Here is a 20,998-nt window from a genome sequence, read left to right as displayed (position 1 = left end):
TTCTGCATGCCCTAGGCTTCACGCCAGGCTTGGCTATCGTGTATTATTATAATCAGATGAAAATGATACTGGCTTCTTCACCAACTCTTTACTCTCAGTTGCACCAACAGGCTTTCTTCACACTGAAAGTTAGGCTTTACTTCAGGGGGGAATTCATGAAAAAAAAATCACCGACGGTTGTAAGCTACTTAAATGATTGTATCTGATCGGCTTTAAAAAATGTACGTCATGAACTACTCCCTTGTTCTGAGACCGAGTATGGAAGAAATTTCTTCAGAATAGAGTTGCTTCGAAATATTTGTATTTACTTTAATACTTAGGAATCGCATAAAATAAGCGGGACTACATACAAATTGTTGGGGGATCTTAGAGGTAATCCTTGGCAGTGGATCATTCCGCGTGTCCGAATCTATATGTTTAGCATGGCCCTTTTAAATCCGTTTTGATGAAACAGGTATGTTGCAGCGTCAAAACCTTTTTTTCTTCAAATATTGCCTAGGATATTGGAACACGTGTGCACTTTGGTTGTGACTGACCAAAGCCGAGTTGAGCCGAGATCCTCCGAGGTATTCCAAATCTGGCCCTTTATCTCGAATTTTATCTTTGATACAGATTTTTTAATGCTCACATTTTAAATCGGATATTTAATCCAACGCAAAAATTGTGGTAATTCACTTTGTTAAAGAAGCGCTACCGTCACATTCAAAAATTGTAGCACCACTCAAAACAAGTTCATATCTTTCCGAGATTTCCCTTGGCCGATAAAAGGTTCTCTTTAGAGATAGTGAATTGTGTGTTGGTTCTGTCAGAGGGTTATTCGCTTTTGATGAATAAAAAAAATATTTTTTTATGTTGGTTTGTCATTTCTCTTGTAATTCCAATCAACTTGTTGTTGGAGGTGGAATTGGCATTGAAAAAAGTAAACAATAAGTCAATCGGATGTTACTTATGTGAAAGGGGCATCATTGTTAGTCATCCATCTCTCAGAACAAACTGAATTTGGGTCCGGATGGCACACCGTAGCAAACTTAAACGCCATGTTATTGAAAATGTTATCACGTTTCATACATTTGAGAGGCTTTTTAAGAACGCTACGTCTTTTTATTTTGTGGTTTCTTGAGATCGTATGTTGAGTGTATATCACCTATTGAAGTCAATTGTGTTTTGACGTCACAAAAACATCTTACGGAGATTTATATCACTTGATATCTGTTCACTTGAGCAACCCACACTTTTTTACAGATCTATTTTTTCATTACATGAAATCTAACCAGTGGGGTCCTGTTGGATGATGGGTTTGATTATTTTCATATTTTCCGACGTTCAAAATGATGAATTTACCGTGTGTGAAGGTGATAACTTGTACACACGATCACTTCCACAATGTCTGGTTCGATACATTGGACGTATGCTTCATATCCTTCGTCAATACTTAGTTTGGAAATAAAGGAGGCTTTGCCTACAAAATATAAATCAAAAATCAAAATAGATAATGAAAAAAAGGTCATTTCCAAACAAATAGAATACAGTTATCCGTTGAATTTACACAAAGTCAGCAACAATTTTCAGATACGTAGACGTAAAACCTTGTGTTTTTAAATCCCACCAGGTTGTACCTTCACCTCCAGTCGATCGAGGACCTGCCTTCGAAGGGACACCGGGAGAATGTCTCCTACGACCCCGTCGTTCTCTCTTGCCTTCTTCCCGACTGCAAACATGTCCAGAAGTCCAAGTCCGCCAAGGCCTCACTCAACCCGGTCTTCGACGACACCGTCGTTTTCCCGCTCGACCGCACCAAGAGCGCGGAGAACGTGGCCGTCCGGATCTCGGTCTACGAGTCGGACGACCTGTGCACCAATGGCGCCTGCACCACTAGTGCCATCGGCCACGTGCTCCTGCCCGTGGTCGACTGCCTAACGCCTACAGACCACCCTCGAGAATTTCGTCGAAGGGTTGGCAGGCGATCAATGGTATGTAATATTCAATAACATGTTATCAGGGGCCGCGGAACGGTTTTCAAAGTGGGGGGGGGGGGGGGCTGATCACAATCGTAGGGTCATTTTTACATTTTTGTACATGGTTTTTGAAAATCGTTGGGAGGGGGGCTAAAACCCCCTCCCTCCGCTTCCGCGGCCCCTGATTATATCAGAAATCTTTTGCAAACATGTCTTTCAAACGCAAGTCATAAAAACATTGCTTGATTTCTTGAGTTACGTTTGATTTGAAGCACTTTCAGGAAGAGACACTTACTTCCACTGTTGGGTATTTTAGGGAGGGGACACGCACCCTGGTTGCTACATGGGGTAGGGGTAATGTAAAGGGCGAATAGGGAGTGGAAGGGGGAGATGAAATAAAATCAAGGTAAGGTAAAAGCGAAAAGCCAAAACCTAAGTCCATTATTAAGTTTATTTTTTTCTGCATTTTTTTTATTTTAAAGAGCTTTTGTAAAGAAAAAAAGTGTTTCTTTGTCTCTTTCTCTTAACAGAACATATATATATATATATATTTATATATATATATATATATATATATATATATAAATATTCTTTTAAGATATACCTCTATTTAGTAAATTAATCCAAATATATGCATATTACATGTAAAGCCATTATGTCTTTTACATCTTCAGATACCTGAAGAAGGCCGAACTAAATGGCCGAAAGCTTGTATTAATAAAAAGTTGAAGAAATCCAGGCTACGTCTCCCGCTTCAATGCTTTTTGAGCTTCTTCGCCAATATATATATATATATATATATATATATGTATATATATATATATATATATATATATATACGTGTATATATATATATATACATATCCATATATAAGAAAAACCCTGAAAATGGATGCCCGAATAATATCCTAAATAACTGATCAGCAGTTGCGGCCGTTCCAAAGGGTGCAGACATATCATGCTCGACCATATCTACATGCACATATTGTAACCCAATAATGACGAATGACTTTCCATGAAAATTCGACCGTTAATCAAATTCGAGTCATAAATCAAGCAAATGTGAAGTCGGAAACTAAAACGATGAAGAATGTTCTCAGCCGTTGAATGTTGATGGCGAGTGTGTGTATAATAAGATCCTCCATCAAATTTCTAAAAAGACCTGTCAGCACCGAACGCTATTAAAAGAAACGGGATGGATTTTGAAGAGCCTTTTTAGTCTCCCTTCAGCACATGCAGTTTATACCATTAACTGAAGAAGAAAATAGCGAGAAATTTGCAGAGAATCTGTCGAGTGCGGTGATATCAAATTTCAGTTTGAGAAAACAGTTACATACATGATCATATTATCCATCCGGTCATGGCATTTCTTCGTTCCATCATCTTATCACTTGAAGTTGACGCCATTTTCTTGCATCGTTTGGAAAAAAAATGTGAATTTACTATAGCTTGTTGTCATAAACGAAGAGCAAGTTAAGTGAATGTTAAGACGAAGACGTATCGATATTGTATCATACATGACATTTTGTCAGTGGTTATTATATTTGCAATCTATTACACCTCTTACAATATGGATAATAGCAAGTGAGGAGAATGATATGATCCGAGTAGAGTCATGGTTGGGTTTCAAATTTTCGATCCTCAATTCAGACGTTTTTAAGAACTGAGTTGGAAACTGAATTAGTCCCTGAAGACGTTCTCAAAAATAAAGATCGAAAAATTGAAACTCAACAATGACTCTACTCGGAGTTCATTCCCCCAATATCCATCATGTTAAAACATTTATTGTTCACACTGTATCAAACCAAAATGTGTGTTTGATATTAGAGTGGACGAAACGTAAAATTTGATTGTGTTGATTCCGGTTCGATTTCGCGCTTTTATTCTTTATTACTTTGATATTCATGACAAAAAAATCAGTATTTTTTTTTTTTTCTTTGTTTCTTTTTTTCTTTCTTCTTTATTTTCGTTATTGTTTTCCTCTTTCTTCCTTACTGTATTTTCTTTTTTTAATCGCGTACTATGTCTCATTTTTAAAAATTTCCCTTTCTCTCTGTATTTTTTGTCTCTCCCCTTTTCCTTTAACATTTCCCCTCTCTTTATCTCATTCTATTTTCCTTTCCTTCTTTCTCACCTGTATTTCTGTAGATCACCGGTAACCTAGGTCGTCTGTTGATATCCCTGGCCTATCTACCTTCTCTAGAGCGACTCTCCTGTGTTATCCTTAGGGCAAAAGACATCAAATGTGAGAAGGGCACCAACGTGTCTTCCCTAGGTACAGTATCATTATTTTATTCATCTTTCTTTTTTATGTTTCCTTTAACCGTTATATTTCTTTGTATTTCCTTTTCAGTTTACACAGTTTCAGCAGTCTACACCTTGTGCATTGACGCAATATCGCCGCCATCTTAGAGTCTGAAACCATTGGCTTGTGCGTGCTCATGATCTGCAGCTGACGCAATTTCTGACAAATCCTTTTACGCGTATTCCTTGATCCTCTGAGTGAGGGCGTTATGATGTTATGACGTCATATGCATAAGGTCTATACCAAATAAATGCCTTAATTCATTAATTAATTTTCAACCAATAGGAAGTGCACATTTGATGCATGCGTTTTATTATTGCATTGTTGTTTTCAATCTGCTTATTAAAGTCCACCCAAACAAAAAGTTGACTTGAATAAAAAAAAACACAAGCAAGCACAACACTTTAAAATTCATCAAAATCGCATGTAAAATAACAAAAAGTTCTGACATTTTCAAGTTTTGCTTAATTTCACAAAATAAGTATATGCACATGCCGGTCAGTATGCTAATGAGGAAACTGATGACATCAGTTACTCACTATTTCTTTTGTACTTTTTATATGAAATATTCTAACTTTTTTCCTCATCGCCCTGAACATGTGGAATTACCATTATTCAACATTTTATGGTTCAGTCATGTTGATCCTTCTTATCATATCTGTAAACAATGAAATATTTCTGTTTCTGTTTGAGGCAACTCCCGCAGGAAATCGACAGGACAGCATTTTTTGCTGGTAAACGCCAAGCTGGTATATAACCAATTACCTTGGAAACATTTTACGTCTAGGTTAATCAGTCATAGTGGCTGACGTAATAGACGACAGATATCACTCTTGGGCCTTTTTATCAAAGTGGAGACAATGGCAGAGTTGGGATTCGAACTCACAACCTTTCGATTATGAGTCCAATGCTCTAACCACTGGACCACATGACCCGATATTGTATAATTCAACAGTAAAACAAAATAAATAGTGAGGGACATCATTGATTCTTTCATTTGCATGTGACTAAATTGTGCAAATAATTATTTTGTGACAAATAAGCAAAACTTTAAAATGTCATAACTTTCTTATTTTACATTCAATTTTGATGAAATTTTCAACATCATGCTCGTCTGATTTATCTATATTGATTCAAATGAACATTTCTCTGAGAAGGACTTGACCTTTAAAGTTTACGGTCCGCGTCTCTTCCTGTGTATCCGATATTCCCTTTGTTTATATCAGGATTTTATTTTAAAGTTTGTTTCCTAGTCTCAGCATTCACCCGTTGAATAACTTGGCTCTAAATATATTTTTTTTCACCGTCCTTATTTACACTTATGGAATCAATTTTATTACTTAGAAAAGTTGTAAAAAGGATGATCCGGGCTGAAAATATTTAGAGCAAAATGCTAAAAATTTCAATACTTGAATAAGAGACCAATAAAAAAATAACCCTAATAAATCATGTATCGTGGGAGTAACCATAATCAATATAAATGTCAAGATAGTTTAAATAGCTTCTAGATATTTTGGTAATCTGGTAAATGGTTTATATAAGACATTATTGCGTGGTCGAAATGATAGAATGATGATCCTTTGAGATCGGAAATACATTAAGCAAAATATCAGGAAACAAAAGAAATTGAAAAGGGATGAACAGACAGATGAAGAGAGAGAGAGAGAAGGGAAGCAAAGTGGGCGAAATAGTACTAAGATGCAAAATAATGATGGTATGAACGTTCGGTATTACTTTCCTTCTGAAAAAAATACAGTGTTCACAACAAGTAACCACCATATTGAGTCCCAATTCACCACTTTTAGGGGTTTTTTTCGGTGAACATTTCGTCTGTTATTTCAATACTTAGCAGTGACGTACATGAGGGGGGAGGCTAGGGGCGCCTGCCCCCCCCCCCAAAAAAAAAAAAAATCACAACCAAGAAAAAAAATCGGAAAGGAAATGAAAGGATGATGAAATATATCGTTGGCGTTCATCCGAACCGTCGTATCAGTCAACTTTGAATTGTGAGATTTGTGCAGAAAATGAAACTAAAGGTCCTATTCTGTTCATAGCTAAATTTCTAAGCAGCAAATTATTTTAGTTTCTGAGATATCAGGTGATCTCCTCTGCGATGATAAACAAATTGTTGATAAAACGCGCAAATCACATTGGAAACGTGTACTGTAGCAAAGCAAACAGCTGTGTCGCGGTCAGCCAAACCGTCGCATCGGCACTGCATTGATTTGCGATACGACGTTTTGACTGAAAATCTCTCGCGTATTGAATCGTGGTCAGGGTTGTATCCCATACACACTAAGACGATGGAGCTACTCGCTCTGCACCTTTTCCCTTTCGTGCACCCTTTTTCGTAGTGTGCATGGTGTTTATGTGCAGGGGAATTCTAAACCGCTCAAACCAAGATTACAAGCATGTAGCTCTTTAGTGATATTTTCTCTGATCCTTGGTTGTGTGTAAAATAAAAAAATACCAATGTCAAGCAGTTGTCATGGACTTTCCAACCATGTATTTTTCTAGCGATGAATAGCCTATGTTGTAAGGCTGCGAAAGTAAGACAAAGTGTGAAAATTATAGTAAACTTGGAAGTCGAATTTCTCTGAAATTGGTTTGAACCGTCGTATGTGTGATACGACGATTCGGACGACCACCGTCGATATTAATTTCTGGACATTATTTCAAAATTTATAACCTATTGGATTTTGTAGTAAAAAAGTCAAAATTTGTTCTCTCTCGCATTGAAAAAAAGTTTAGATCGCCCAGTATTGCCAAAACAAGACCCATTATTACCTCATGCAATCCCTGCGTTTTATAGTCATTTATTAAAAAAAACAGTTAAGGCGTACATCATCATGTATCATAAAAACACATGATACAAACGAAATGTTATCATGCAGCAAAGGATATGCACCATTTTCTTCGTGTTGTGTGTGTATGTATGTGGGGGGGGGGGGGGGTTAATAGTTTTAAATGATTTATAGTAGGACGCCACGAAATTATTTTTTTCGTGACCATAATAATAAACCTTATCGATGCTAATGTCGGATGTTACCATGCTTGTTTAGTTATGATTAAACCGTCTGAATTTATAATCTTATAAACATTAATGTGATACTCCCTTGTTTAAGACGTTTAAATCGGGATGTATATTGGTTATGAAGATGGTTTACATCAACAAGTGATCATGCAATACCCTTTTTTTGGCAAACGTACTTGTTACTTGTTTTTGTTCTATCCACGGTGGAGAAGTTAGCCCCATTGGCCCCGATTTTAAAGTGGAGCGATAAAAGAGAGCGATTGTCGCCTGTGCCCGCGTACTGAGAGCAATGCAAACAACCTTGATTTAGAAAAGATCCAAATTAGGCAGGCATCAATCGCAATGTGTTGTTTGTAGCGTGAAGCGGTGTTTTTAAAAGCGCCAGTTTAGCAGTGTTAATGGTTTAGATGAAGTCTTACCCAGTTTCTTGTTTTGTATCCATCTATTTCGATAGGCATAATCAAGGTCTCACATTGTTTCTTCTCAAAATATCCCTTGTTTTGCCTGTTTCAATTCTGCCTCTTCCCCACTTGAATTGTAGCATCTCCGTTTGTTCCTGAAAAGGTTGTTGATGTTAATAATAGAGTGATTAACATGATTAAAGTTTCAACCTACAATTGTTATCTTCAGGTTTTACCATACGCCCCCATCCTCTCTACATTTCTACTTCTCACTCTTACAAAACTTCACTTCCATCATCTTTTTCCAACAATTATACAAAAATTAACCGACCTCTCCCCCCCTCAGAGGAGTAAAGCCTCCTACCCCTCATTCTTCAATCCGACCCTTAAAGACAAATTCCAGTAATTGCAGTAAACACTGATTTCATGAGAAAGTCTGTAAAACAAGGCTTAATTGTCAGTATATCATCGAGGATCTAGATCTGGTACAGTTACATTGACTGAACTTTGTGAAATCTTGAAATCTACGCTGAAAAATGTTCACACCGAAGATCCCCAACACAGATAAGCGCACGTGGGACAATGTATAATTATTGCTTAGAGTGTCGGACCCGACGCTCTACCCGAATCCTGTGCTTATTTGCTGATTTCTCAGCAATTACACAGTTTCTTCCAGAATCCTTTGGCACATGCGTTTTATTTATACAAACAGACACTTTGGTGGTCATTTCATTGGATTCTGTACGAACTCATTCTGATATCGTTACCAAAACTAGCATTCACCTTTAACCATATAATCTATAATCCTCTGTCACATAAAATCTCAGTCACTCTTCGAAGAAAACTATAGGCATGCGTCGCTCCTTTCCGAACGCCCTTGTTTGCTGTTAAGCTTCAAAACGCTAACGACCAAATCTTCATTAAATGCATCTTGCATAATACAGCGAAGAGTTCCACAACCAATAGAAGTAGTGCAACAGTCGGTTGGTATGCACTTAGAAATCTGACCAGTCAATTCCAGTATGTTCACGCTCGCGCTTGCTGTTGAGTCTGGGGTCGACATCCACTTGTTTTTCTCTCTTGCTATAATTCTGCTATCTCTTCATCTGAAATCTCCTCACCCTTTTCAGCTCATGGAGGTAGGTTCTAGAGGAAGAAAAAAACATGTTGAGTTTATACCCCCCTCCTATTATGTTTCCTCCTCTGAATGTCTTTTTGGCCCCTGGTAGACAAGTGACGGGTTTGAAGAAGCATATACGACGCCGGTTTTGGAGCAGCCTTCACTTCTGCAGTTTGGAACGGCCTTAAGGTCACCCCCCACTCGATACACGTACATGATCTTGGATCGGCAATTGGCGTCTACACACTATAGCCGGCCTCACGGCACCTATTGATGCGCCACTTGTCACGTGACTTTTAATGTCAACATTAAACTTTGTTCAAGTGCACCATGTCCACGGTTCGTTAGCTGTAAACTTTGGTCTCTTTTTCTAGTCTAGTGGTCAAGTAGGCTTCAGTCCACTTGGATGTGATACACATTCCATTTGCAGGACTGATTGACGCCGGCTCCAAACCACATCCAAAGGTGGTGTCAGTCCGGCTTTAAAAAAAGGGGGCGGCGGAGGCATGATACGCATAAGCCGAGCCACCTAAGTCGACGGTGACTTCAGTCCACTTTCGGCGTAACTGTACATGAATCAGTATCACCACCCTTCTATCATTTCTGCCTTTCTTCGAAAACTCAATTTTCATTAGTAATGCGCGGGTTCGTCACCCTAGAATCCGCCGCGCCCCTAAGTATTCTCGTTGTTCGTATCCTTTTCCCGTGTCCTTCGTATATGCTGCTTGGCCATGATTTGTCAGTCGCGCACACGGCATTAACCACGTGAATAGAATAAAATCCCCCAAACTTCATTTCCGCAAAAGATTCATACACAAAATTCACATTCGGAATGTTCTGGACATTGGGGTCTTGAAAGCGCCCACGTCTTAGAGCTGGGATTAGCTGAAAAGACGGGATTGGAGTGAAGAATCCCTCCTTAATTAAAGCTGCTTTTTACTGACTGGGTCTTTTTTGAAAGGGAGAGGTGAACGACTTGTATTGACGTTCCGGCGGCAAGATAAGGGTATTGACGAGAATGTGTGGCAAGATGACACATTTCGATAAGATGAGAGCTCTAAAATGTTTCTTATAGCAGAAAAAAGATCCGCAAGAGGGTGGGTAATCTTTTAGCTGTTTTCGATGAAAGCAATATTGGAAACAAAAAGGCTAATTACATATGGAATAATGTTTTATTACTTTTAATAATTTCAGCATCTTCCGCATTTAATTTTTAGCGTCATGCAAATAATGATATTCATTATAATCATCGACGTCGTCAGAATCATAAATTGAAATGAGAAATCAGTCAATTTATACAATTCAATTCAATTAAACATTCATTTTTTCTTCCGATTGACATTCAATCCAATTTCATGTGGAATATACAAATCAATAATATCATAAATATATTACCAAAGAAAATGAATGTAAAATGCAGTATGTAAATTATGTACATGGAAGAAGGCGTAAAACACAAAAGCGGATGCTTGTGTCAGGATACGCCTGTAAAACTATACGATAAATCAACAAATGAATGAATGAAGTAACTGAATGTTAGCTCTTTTTCGTATTTTATAGCTTTCTTAACTTGTCGAATATAATTATACGATGCCAATGAACTCGTCTGTGTCATGTATGCACTGATTTAGGCAGTACTACATACAAGTCATTTACGTTGATTGGTTTCCATCACAATAAATCCATCAATCAACCACTACTACTTACACAATGATGGCATCACTGCAGGTGATTTCAATTTTCTATTACAATTGTTTTGCTTTATATGTATTTATATGCAATTGATCACACTACTTCCTCCATGATGCTGTAGGCTGAAACATTCAACTGGCGCCGAGACTCGTCATGTCCGTTCCGATTCACAAATATCCGATCCGAAATGGTTTAAGGTCTCTAACACAATCAATGTCATGGATTTAAGATTATGAGTATTTTTGAATGGCTGAGATTTTGCGTATATTAAAAGAAAACTACATGAGTTTGCCTCTCGGCAATTACCGATGCGCAATTGGATACTTGTATTAATTTGCCTACTTATTCGTGGTCTCAGACTCTCAGTTCAACATGGACGCCATGTGTTTTAGATAGTTATCTTAAAGGTCGGCTCGCTATCGGTTACGCACTAAATATCCTGAAGATATGCTTAGGCACGTGCCCACTGTCTTGCGGAAATGTACCGCAAGTTGCGGTTTTGCGCGTTACTCGGCTGTACACCCCGTTATTTTCATCTGCGGTATACTAGCATGTAGGTGAAACGTATTTCATTGCTGCGATAAGGACGTTTTGCGTGAATTTGTCAAAAGCTTTCAAGCTGTTGATCATGTAGGGGTACTCTGATAGTCCTGTCAAACCTCAACAATATGCCAAATGAGCAGAATGTTCATTATTGGTCTGTATATGGAGCTTCAATCTAAACGGGGCTCTCCCTTTTACTTTTTTATTTTTTATTTTTGAGCCAAGTCAATATCCTTTCTGGAAATGATTTTTACTTTTATTTTGCTGTATCTTGTTAGTTTTCTTCCCCGCTTGCATTCACACGCTGATTATCAGTTTCTGTCTTTCTCTTATCTTTCCTCCCTCTCTCTCTCTCTCTCGCTCGGTTGCTAAAACACACACACACACCCGCACTCTCGCATCTCACTTCCTCCTCACATTTCCCTAATCTTCCATTTCTCTCTTTCCTTTGTATGTCTACTTCTCCTAGCAAACAACACTGTCTATGCACAACCCCTGCACGATGTACCTTATTCGTTTTACGCTAGCTGTAAGATGAAATAATAAACTGATTAGTGCAGAAAGCAACTAAAGCGAAATGAATCGTGACATTTCACATTTTAAAGTAATTTTTGTATTATTATTTTTTTCTAAAATCTACAGAAACCTACGTAAAAGTGACCCTAATGTGCGGCGTGGATAAGGTCAAATCCCGGAAGACGGCCATCATACGCGGCACTGACAGCCCCGTTTACACAGAATCCCTTTGCTTCGTCGTTCCAATGTCCTACATCGACGAAACCTCACTGGTCATCCAACTTACCCAGCATGCTCAGCTAAAGAAGGATCGAATTCTTGGGCAGGTGATACTGGGACCGTACATCTACACACAGGGTAGTGCCATCAGTCACTGGGGGAAGATGCTGGCTAGACGAGAGGCGGCTAAACAGTGGCATAATCTATATATCTAGGATCAGGCGCCCTCTACGTCATTACCTATAGGTGTAATGCTCAGTCATACCAACGATATCGATTCCAAACCGAGCTATAGTCTGGCATTTGGAATAACGTAATACCGTTGATCGGTCTGGAGATGGTATTGCTGGTGTGACTGTGCACCAATGAAGTGCATCGCTTTGAAACCCGCGGACATTACTGCTGGCTTGTCATGAAAATATACAAGCATCTACCTTGCTTGTAACGCTTAGCTGACTGGTTTGTGAGTTCAGAGCTGACCTGCTTACCGTCTGCTCTTATCCGTCTGTTTTGCGATGACACGCTGCCTTTAACTCATAGGCTTTTGTATTCTTTCATTTCATAGTCAAATCCACTCTCCTTAATCTGTCCATAATCGTATGATATCCAAATCATTTCTAATCAATGCGTTAAGCAGAAGGTTCTAAACATCTACGAGAACATCTATGCGTGTCCAAAAGGCTGGTCAATTTGGATGGAATCTAGTATCTACTTCTTAGGCTGCTTTGATATTAGATATACTAGACAAGTTTGGAGGTTTTGTTTCCAGGACATTCTCATCAAACTCTGTTTATATTGATCATTGTTCTTCATTCAGTTCTGTCCATGCCTAACTTTCACAAATCATGTTATTACAACAAAACCCGAATCTCTGGTAGAATATTTAAGTGAAATATTGGCAGTACTATCATGACTATTAGGCCTACAAAAATGAAACACTTCAGACTCATTCGCTTTGTGATATTATCTTGCAACTTATCTGTTTCTTTCAAGAATACAATTATTTATCAATCATGAATATGCCATCATCTTGTTAGGAGTGTGTTAGATGATGACCATGTCCATAATAACACTAATCATCTTTGTTGTACAGTCATTAGCAGTGAGGGCAGCAGAGCTGATGAAAAAAAAATACAGGGGAGCCAGGAACAAAAAGTGTCAAAGCAACTACTGTCCGTAATGTTTATATCCACTGTCAAAACAAGCTAATCGCAAATCAATGTAACTAATGCCGCAGTCAGTCATTAGTCGACTCAAGACGGGCCAAAATGAAGTTATTAATCTCAGACCATTGGTTAGTTTAGAGTCATTTTCAATGGTGGAACTTTATCATGTAGCCCGTCAATTATATTCATTTTATATAGATCCCTGGTATGTGGTTCTCGTCAAAGCTGAAAACCATCACTGATCTGTATATTTATTTAGTACATTGCATAAAGATCAGTGGAAACCGTAGCGTAGGTGGACTGGTACAAAAGAGATCGCTGATGGCGCTATAAATGTCGAAATATCGGCGGAAATTGAGTTCAATGGAAACTGATAACGAAAAGAGAAACGGATCGAAAAACTAGATTTTAATGATATTACACTGTACGTATTACTTATTAGATAAATTCGACATGATTTTAGAAGGTGTTCTCCTTTGCGTGTTCTTTTTAGTAGCCACCATCTTGCAGTTATAATTAGAAAAAGAATTAGAAAAAAAAAATACTTATGATGTGCCAACAAAGAATCTTGCAAATTTTGTAAATATAATTTCCATGTATATAACATATATGATTATAAAATGAACTTTTGTATATTGCTGTCATTTCCAGCTTCAAATCATGTAAATATATACATATTATATAAATGTATATAATCACTATCGTTCCAACATAACGGGCTGCATTCATAAATCACATTATTTAAAGTAGTTAGAAAATTGAGTGAAAAGGGATTTTAAACACGTTGAAATCAAATGCCAGGCCTTAATATAATATGTCTTTATTAACAATTAATATTCAATATATCAATATAATTGTATACGGAAGGTTTGTAATATGGTTTAGTGATGTAGCATTTTCTGCATTATAAAGGTTCGTTCAAAATATATAAAAAAAAAAAACCTATCCGGTGGCGACGCTATTTTTTTATCAACTGGAGAAGGAATATGGTACCCACTATGTACGTGCAACGTCTGAACATACTAACCGAAAACATTTGTACTGTTTATTATCAGTTTATTCCTCATAGATCGATAAACATAGATTAATGATAAAGTTGACTGATTATCTAATTTTTTTCAACCCTATACAAATTATTGCATCTTGATTTTGAGTGTAAACAGGCCTATCCATTATTATCATTTTATTATTCAATATTATTATTGTTGCTGTTGTTTTTATCATTATTATTACTATCATCCTCGTTATTATTATTATTGTTATTATTAGTAGTATTATTGTTATTATCATTATTATTGTACATAAAAATTGATTAGGCTTGAACTTCTATTCCATTCCATCATGTCCAATTTATGTTCCATTATTATGTTGCTCCCCGGAGAAAACATATCACAAGTAAATAATTCATTTATCAATATGTTAAATGTTGTAGTATCAGCATGGAAGTTTTAAATACGCAGGCCTCGTGATTTTCTGTGCACTGGGAAACCATTATAATCAGAGTCACTGGCCGTAGACATTCAATGATTGGCGCTTTGTTAAATTGTAACCAAATTAACCAGAGCCATTGATAAAGAGAGTTCGACCTTTCAAATTGGGCTCGCCTAAAGCTTGGTTAACACCAAATTCTAATTCTACCGAATAATTTAGGGCCAAATCAGAAGCGAATCGGTTCGGAATAGGTCCCGAATCGGAGCATAATTGCCAAGAATTGACTTTCTAGAATTGCCCAAATTAAGAATCCAATCGAATTCCATTCGAATACATGCCTAACATGGCCCGACTTAAAATTTTCGTGGCCACATTCGGGAGTATTTTAAAGAATATTCGGCTGGTTTTGAACATTTCAAACGAGCCGAATCCCTCTTCATAATGTTTTCCAAATCCCTCACTAATTTTCTCGCGTTCGGGGAAGGAGAACTGAATACTCCCGAATCCTCCCGAATTGATTTGGGAGCTCCCCAAATCAGAGACGAGTAAGTTCACAATCAGGTCATATTCGGGCAGAATCAGTCCGAATTTATTCGCATAACCCTTGCTTTAGAAAGCATTATGCGCCATTTTGATAAGCCATCGGAACCAGATTGGCCGAACTCTATTAATGACCCTATCCATTAATTTTGAATAGTCCCATCACACGTTTAAATTGAGTTCGGAGGTTCCAAACGTACACTCCACTCCTACTGTCACCATTCTCACCTTTCCAGATTGATGATGCTCACTCGGAGGTGAATGTTTTTTTTTCATTAATGGGACAAAGCTCAATTTTCCAAATTGTGTGCATCGCATTTTGATGTTTCAATGAATGAATTAAGATGGAGGTTCATAAGCCATGCAAAAGGTGTCTTTGTAAATCAACTATATAAAGAGATATCTACAGTGTAACGAAAATAAAGGTCGGCCTTAACTTTGGTTACCTTATTATTTAACAAAACGGCTAGTCGTTGTCTGGTGCCTGCAATTAAGTTTGTCGCTGATTCGTACTGCATGTTGTTATGAGCGCACTTATGGTAAGTGACAACTGACAATCCTTGGTAACATGAAATTCACGATAATATACACACAAATTATTGGTCCCCTCTCCTTTATACCCATGGCAACATTTAGAGCATAGTCCTAAAACAAAGAGCAGTAACGTAAAATAATGTAGAATACTCTACAACAACTCCTTGAGGAATATCCTAAATTGTGAAAGCACGCCACCTACGGTCGATGACCGATGCCAAATTAGAAGGGCTGTAATTTACCTCCGAGATATAGCATGCACCTTTTTTTCTATTAAACGATTTTAGTATGTACATTAAATCTATGCATGGGCATTTATATTCGTTGATTTGTTTTCATTATCGTACATGTAATTATTGAATCAGCCGTTTGATCGGCACATTAAAGCACGCTATTTCATCCCTGTTTCATATCAGTTGTTTCGATACCTACGTTGCCCACGTATGTTCGCAGCTATGCACAAAAAATGGATTGTAATTAGCATGTAATCTACGTCAAAAGAAATGATTGTATATTGTATATGACACAGGGGAGAAAGTAAACAAATGTGACGTTTCTGCAAATCATACAATGAATAGGTAGTCAGTTATTGTTTGATTGTCAGTTATTTCGACATTGATGATGAATAATACCAATGGTTGTCATTGATGCTGACGAGGACGGGGATGATGAAGAGGACACTATAAAGCAGGGGTAGGATGAGGAGGGCGGGGGTGACGGACTGGAAGAGAATCCAAAGAGGTTAATTATTACAATAACATGTCGATCACTAATGTAAGGAAAATGATGGACCTGTATGTCGAGTATGAGATGGTGATAATGGCGGCAATTGTAGTACCACACTGCGATAATGGTGATGAGGAGGAAGAAGAGCAGAACCAGGAGGAAGAACGTTACGACGGTGGTTTTATGATTGCAGTGGATGGGATGGTCGCGGTGGCGGTGATGGTGATGCAGATGGTGGTGGTGGTGGTGATGATTACGATGATTACAATGATGATTATAATGGTGGTGGTCGTGATGATGGGGATGGTGGTGATGACGATGGTGATGATGATGGGGAAGAGGATGATGGTGATGATGGTATTCGTTATAACCGTATACGGTGATCGTATGATGACAATGCTGCTGCTGCTCGTGGTGATGATGATATTGATATTGATTATTATTGATTTATTTTTATTTATTGTTTCCTTCTGCATTCTTACAATTTGTAATACCCTTTTCCTTACCTAACTCATAGAAATGAAGATGCACTAAACATATCAATCAAAACAAAAATGGTCTACTATTATATCATGGTAACATGTACAGGTTGCAGAATGAATGTCATTATAAGCAGATTGCTTGAAAAAAACGTCAGTTATGATTGTAATGATGGTGATGACGATGATGGGAATGACGATGATAATGATGGCGATAATGATGATGATGATGACGATGATGATGATGATAATGGTGATGATCACAATGACGATAATGATGATGATCAAGATAATCATCAAGCTGACGACGACAATGATGATGGAAACATAATTCCTAACGAGGTTGATGATTACGCCAACATCGCTGGTCACAATGGTTGTCGTTTTACGAAATTGTAAGAAAAAAATATACGTTTATAATCTGATTTTCATATCAGTGATGATGCCAGTGTGGATAATGGCAATGATATTTAGGAAATGAAATTACTCATTACCGTACATCATTTGAAGAGGATGAAGATGAATTCGATTCGCATTCGTGCCAATATCACCAAGGAGTCAAAAGGGTGCATGGCGTCGTGATGATAAAAGGAATAATTGAATAACGGTTGCTTGACTTTTAAGGATAGTTATACAACATTAAGCAATATGCTTATAAAGTTTTATCCCTGAAAAGCATCTTGAGACCTCTTCAATGGTAAGAATAGCGAGGAAAATGACATTTTATATCTTTGTGAAGAACAAACACTTGATTAGAGAAGACAGCAGTAAGGCGCCAATGTATTGCGATAAAGAAAAGGTGACGTCATGTTTTGTCAATTGTACAACAAGGTTTATATAGATTAAAACTCCCCAGGCCTCACTGTTTAAAAACAGGATGAGAAGAGAAAAGAAACAACATAAACAAGAAGAAATAAGAGAAGACCTTAAACTGCCCCCATCTATCCCCATAAAGCGTCACCCCTGGTGTAAGACGACCGATGTCACCAGTCTGTCATGGCATAAATCTGTTACACCGTTTGGGAGGTTTGTATTGTTAATCGGTGATTTCGTAGGTCAGACAGTAGCCTAGGAGACAGCAAACAATATCGTCTCTCTGAAATTATGATACTAATGTCAACCAGCTTACGACGTAATTACAAATAAAATATACACATGTAAATAAACACAAACAAAGCATTTGTTTCTTAGACAGTGTAAGACGGTAGAATTTCATTAGACACAGGACGGGGGGGGGGGGGGTGAAATAGACTACGGGCTATTTCGCAGATCGATAATTTCTTAAATTACACAAAATACATTTTAACAAAGGATGCCATGGACAAGGCTTGTATGAGCCTTTCCAGACATACCAGGAAGAGTCGTTTGGAAACAGGAACGGGGAAATGAAAGAAAAAATCCATGGGTGTAGATCCGCTTGCGCTTCCAATTCATTAGTTGGGATGGCGCTTTGTATTATTACGTAATATTCCCAAGATGAATAGAACTTTCAGCGGAGCGACACCATTGAAGAGATCACTTATTCTTTAACAATGCACAACTATTTGTGTACACTGCCAAAGCGGTCTCTTTTGATCGAATCCTTCTTTGGTCGTGTTTCAGTCTATTGTGATTTATTTACAACTCAATTATACACGCTAAAGAACATCTTCATTGCACCTTCTAAGACAATTCGCATCGAAGGCAACGAGCGTATCCAGCATCAACTGTGACAAAGAAATGTATGGTCCCATGCACACGCATAATAGAGTCACTATTGTCCCCAGACAATTAGGCCCATGAAATGCTTTGTAGGATCTGATGCCGGATACGCGCTTGAAGGCCCTATTCCATGTTGCGCTCTGTTTCAACTCCACTGCTTAGCTCACATCTATTCCTGAATTAGGATAAACTTCAAACCTGTTTTGCTCCAGTAAGAGGGTGAGTGTTTTTCTCAAGTTATTTTTCTCGAAAGTACTTAAAGAGAAATGCCAATTGTGGTAATGATCTCAAAATGAGTTCGAGGAGCAGAATCAAATAAAAATTAACACCCAATAGTGTATATTTATGAATAAGACAATGTGCCAAACGGCTCTGGAAAAAACGTCATATATCCTGGCTGAGAAATTAGCAAAATAAACACGAATTACCATTAAATGTCGTTTTTTTTCCACCACGCAACACTAACTCTCCATAGTTATGTTTTTCGTGTGTGATAGTGTTGTCAGTTTTCAGCTAAGATTTCATGATTTCACGAAGATAAGTTTATGGAAATGTATCAGATTTAGATCTATGCTAATAGGGTGACAACTGAACTTTAATTCAAAGACTTCCTCTTGGAAAAGATGGACTGCTGCAGCTCCATCCGTTTACATTTAAGTCATGAAATAAGTGTATGGATAAAACCAATACATGCGTGCATCTTGTATACAGCATAATATACAAGTCATATCTTTTGAGATACAGAAAAGATTGAATCTTACATGTACATGACAAAAATCAATTCGCACTAATGATATACCTGCCCGTCAAATTTTACTTAAAAAAGAGAACGAAACACCGGAGAGAGAAATGAACTATAGTGGAAGAGAAAAAAAGGACCGTGTGTGAGTGGGTGTGTGTGGGTGTGTGCGGGTGTGTGAGGGTGAGTGTGTGTGTTTGGGAGAGAAAACGGGAGAGGGGTGGAAGGCATGAGAAAGGGAGAAAGAGAGGGGGAGGTAGGGATGGGGGTATAACTTTTATAAGCCTAAATGGAGAATTGTGAAAGTATTGAATTAAAGATTGAAATAGGATGGCTTTACCCACATGACATAATGAAAGTCGGAATTAAAGGCAGAAGAAGAATTAAGAGGAAAAGTGGCGCGAGTGACTTGTCAGTTTAAAGTGCACTTATGAGGTCAAGTAGGAGAAACTGTTGGCAGGCTAACCGTAATGTACTCGCATCACGATCTACCACTTTCATTCCTCAACTTGTATCGTTTGCAAAATAACTAAGGTTTCGTTGGAATTCACTCTTCACGTCCTATTTTTCTTTCCACTTTCTTCGCCTGACACCCATTCTTTCCTTCAAGTATGCTAATAATGGTGCGTAATGCTGGACCCGGGTTTATAAGTAGATGTACAATGCCTCGTCTGGGCCCCGGCCGGTGAAATGCGACCTCTGTTTGCGAGACGCATATATCACGAGAAGATGTGGTCGAGCGATGCAAAAGAAGTGGTGTTTTGGAACGGAAATTGGTCAGCAGACCTCAAAGGAAAGAACAAAAAAATAGGGACTGGATGGTGTTGACGAAGCAGGGAGGGGAGGCGGGGAAGGGGGCTGCTGAAAATCTCAGCCATTGCCTACATTCAAGTAGACTAATATTTGCTTGGCATCAAGAAGGAACCCGGTGGGTGTTTCATTAAGATGTTCGTAAGCTACGAGAAACTCTAAGAACGACTGGTGATCCTTGTGGTCAATGATATGGCCAAAACTTTAATTGATGTTGATTTTAGCGTCTAGGAGAAAGGATCACCAGTCGTTCCTACAGTAGCTCGTAAATTACGAACAGCTTAATGAAACATCTACTTGTTCTGGTTTCATAAAAGTTTACGAATATATTTTTACCATTTTGCCAGCTATATACAACGGTAATCATGGTGTGAGGGCTCAGCAGCCAATCGAAATCGAGGTTCTATGCCACATGATGGAACATTTACCTTAGTCTAAGTCTCAATCAAAAGGACACTATCATTGTTGGTCAGAGGCCCTTAATTCCCCTCGCCCTCACCCATCCCTGAACATGCTTAGACTGCAGATAACGAAGAACGTATCCTTTAGTGGTACTTTAGAGTCTTACCCATAAGCCCTTATATTCTTTACCAGCCCCAACCTGACTAATGCTATAGTAGTTTTTGAAACGTTGAATCTATGGGGTCCTTTTCAAGACCAACACATACCCTCACAAAAATACTTGGTGTACCTTGACGCCTCTACACTGATTCTTTTCTTGGCCAAGGAAACCCTCAGAAGTTTTCAAAAAATATATTTATATCCATTTGGAATCATTTGAAGATTTAGGATTATTTTTAGTAAGCAGGCGTCGCGTTATTTGTGATAAGAACAAGGAAAGAACTTGAATATTCCTTTAAGTTAAAACTTCATGTTAGTTATTGGTGTGTCTTGTAAAAAAGAAACAAAAATGGCGGTGGGAGTTGAACGCCCTAGTCTATCGTTCTGTAAGTTTGCAACCTAATATGGTACATCCCGTATTCTTATCACTCATGAGATGCGCCCATGCACGTTCATGAAATGGTCACAGAGATAGTAACATATGTGATCACTTTGATCTAACACCGCAATGTCTCGTTTACACATG

The 20,998-nt window shown here is 38.1% G+C and overlaps 1 protein-coding gene across 1 annotated transcript; it reads left to right on the top strand.

Moving 5' to 3' along the window:
* Positions 1-1,613: 1,613 nt before the first annotated feature.
* On the top strand, positions 1,614-16,011 carry LOC121432000 (synaptotagmin-15-like). The gene is made up of 3 exons (XM_041629809.1): positions 1,614-1,970; positions 4,104-4,230; positions 11,693-16,011. Exons 1-3 carry the CDS (start codon positions 1,968-1,970, stop codon positions 11,998-12,000), a joined length of 438 nt encoding a protein of 145 aa, XP_041485743.1. The 5' UTR covers positions 1,614-1,967; the 3' UTR covers positions 12,001-16,011.
* The last annotated feature ends 4,987 nt before the right edge of the window (positions 16,012-20,998 follow it).

This window comes from Lytechinus variegatus, chromosome 18 (assembly GCF_018143015.1).
Source record: "Lytechinus variegatus isolate NC3 chromosome 18, Lvar_3.0, whole genome shotgun sequence".
Lineage (NCBI taxonomy): Eukaryota > Metazoa > Echinodermata > Echinoidea > Temnopleuroida > Toxopneustidae > Lytechinus > Lytechinus variegatus.
Note: the sequence above shows the minus strand (reverse complement) of the source record. Positions and strands in the feature narration are given on the sequence as shown.